This window comes from Neophocaena asiaeorientalis, unplaced genomic scaffold (assembly GCF_003031525.2).
Source record: "Neophocaena asiaeorientalis asiaeorientalis breed wild unplaced genomic scaffold, Neophocaena_asiaeorientalis_V1.1 scaffold141, whole genome shotgun sequence".
NCBI classification, from domain to species: domain Eukaryota; kingdom Metazoa; phylum Chordata; class Mammalia; order Artiodactyla; family Phocoenidae; genus Neophocaena; species Neophocaena asiaeorientalis.
The window spans coordinates 2,997,412-2,998,450 of record NW_020174267.1 but is presented as its reverse complement, the minus strand read 5'-3'; the positions used below and the strand labels follow the sequence as shown (position 1 = coordinate 2,998,450).

At 67.3% G+C, this 1,039-nt stretch overlaps 1 protein-coding gene across 4 annotated transcripts in view; it reads left to right on the top strand.

Annotated features, from left to right (window-relative positions):
* The first annotated feature begins 711 nt into the window (after positions 1-711).
* Positions 712-1,039, top strand: part of ABCC4 (ATP binding cassette subfamily C member 4 (PEL blood group)) — a 215,403-nt gene continuing 215,075 nt past the window's right edge. For 3 of the 4 annotated variants that reach the window (XM_024755282.1, XM_024755273.1, XM_024755272.1), the window contains exon 1: positions 712-921. In XM_024755282.1, coding sequence (XP_024611050.1) covers positions 848-921 — 74 coding nt within the window. In that variant the 5' untranslated portion in view covers positions 712-847. The remainder of the gene's footprint in view (positions 922-1,039) is intronic. The other variant, XM_024755278.1, reaches the window with a different exon arrangement.

Below are 1,039 nucleotides of genomic sequence, written 5' to 3'. Positions count from 1 at the left end.
AGCAAAAAGCTCACAGAGGTCCCTCGCACAGTGCAGCAATGTGAGATGCTAAAAGCCTGTCCCCAGTGGCAACATGCAGTCATCTTCCAAAATCATTTGAGTTCTAACCCTGTTACTTTTCTCTAGCTCTTGCAGCTCTACGAACATAATCTGTGCTAAACCCTGCTGTTGTCCGTGGTCAAATGCTCGGCCGCAGGTAGGAGACCTTCCCCCAGGACTCCAGTTTGGTCAGGATGAGGGCAGGGGGCCCAGAGGGCAGACTGCTAACGCCTTCTGCCCGCTTTCTCCCGGCGTTTGGAAAGCGGCTGCCGAGGGGGGCGTTTCTGAGCAGCAGGGGCGGGCAGATATGGCGCCTCCCCTCTCCACCTTCTGGGTGGGTGCCTGGGCTGGCAGCAAGAACTACGGCAGAGTTTGCAGCCAGGTGTCAGCACGTGGCCGCCTAGGCGCGGAGCCCGGTGTTCCCTGCGCTCGGCCTACCCGCCTCTATCCAAAGGCGCCGGCGGCCTTGCCTCACACCTTCGCCAGGCTCCCTACTGCGTCCGCGCGGCCAACCTTTTGTGCCGCCGCCCCCGCACGCGGCCTGTAGCTCTAGGCTCCCAGGGATCCGGCATCAGGGCATTGCCGGCTTCCTCCAGGCGGCCCCGGGAGGCGGCGCGGCCTGGGAGGCGGGGACCCGGAGGGCCACAAGCGCTCCGCTCCCGGAAGCGAGTGGTTCTCTGGCTCCCGGAGCGCGGATCCGCGCGGCAGCCTGAGGTCCAGCATCCCAGCCGACGCCTCCAGGAGCAGCGGGAGCGGCGCCCACGCCGGAGCAGCGCCACCCCGGCCAGCGCCCGTCCTGGCCCGCAAGATGCTGCCGGTGTACCCGGAGGTGAAGCCCAACCCCCTTCAGGACGCGAACCTCTGCTCCCGCGTGTTGTTCTGGTGAGCGCCCCGCCTGAGCCGTGACACCCCTTGCCGCCGCGGGCCGGCGCCTGGCGCCTTTCAGGGGCAGAGGGCTGCGGCGAGCAAGCGCTTTCCGCCGGCGCCCAGGCCGCTGGGC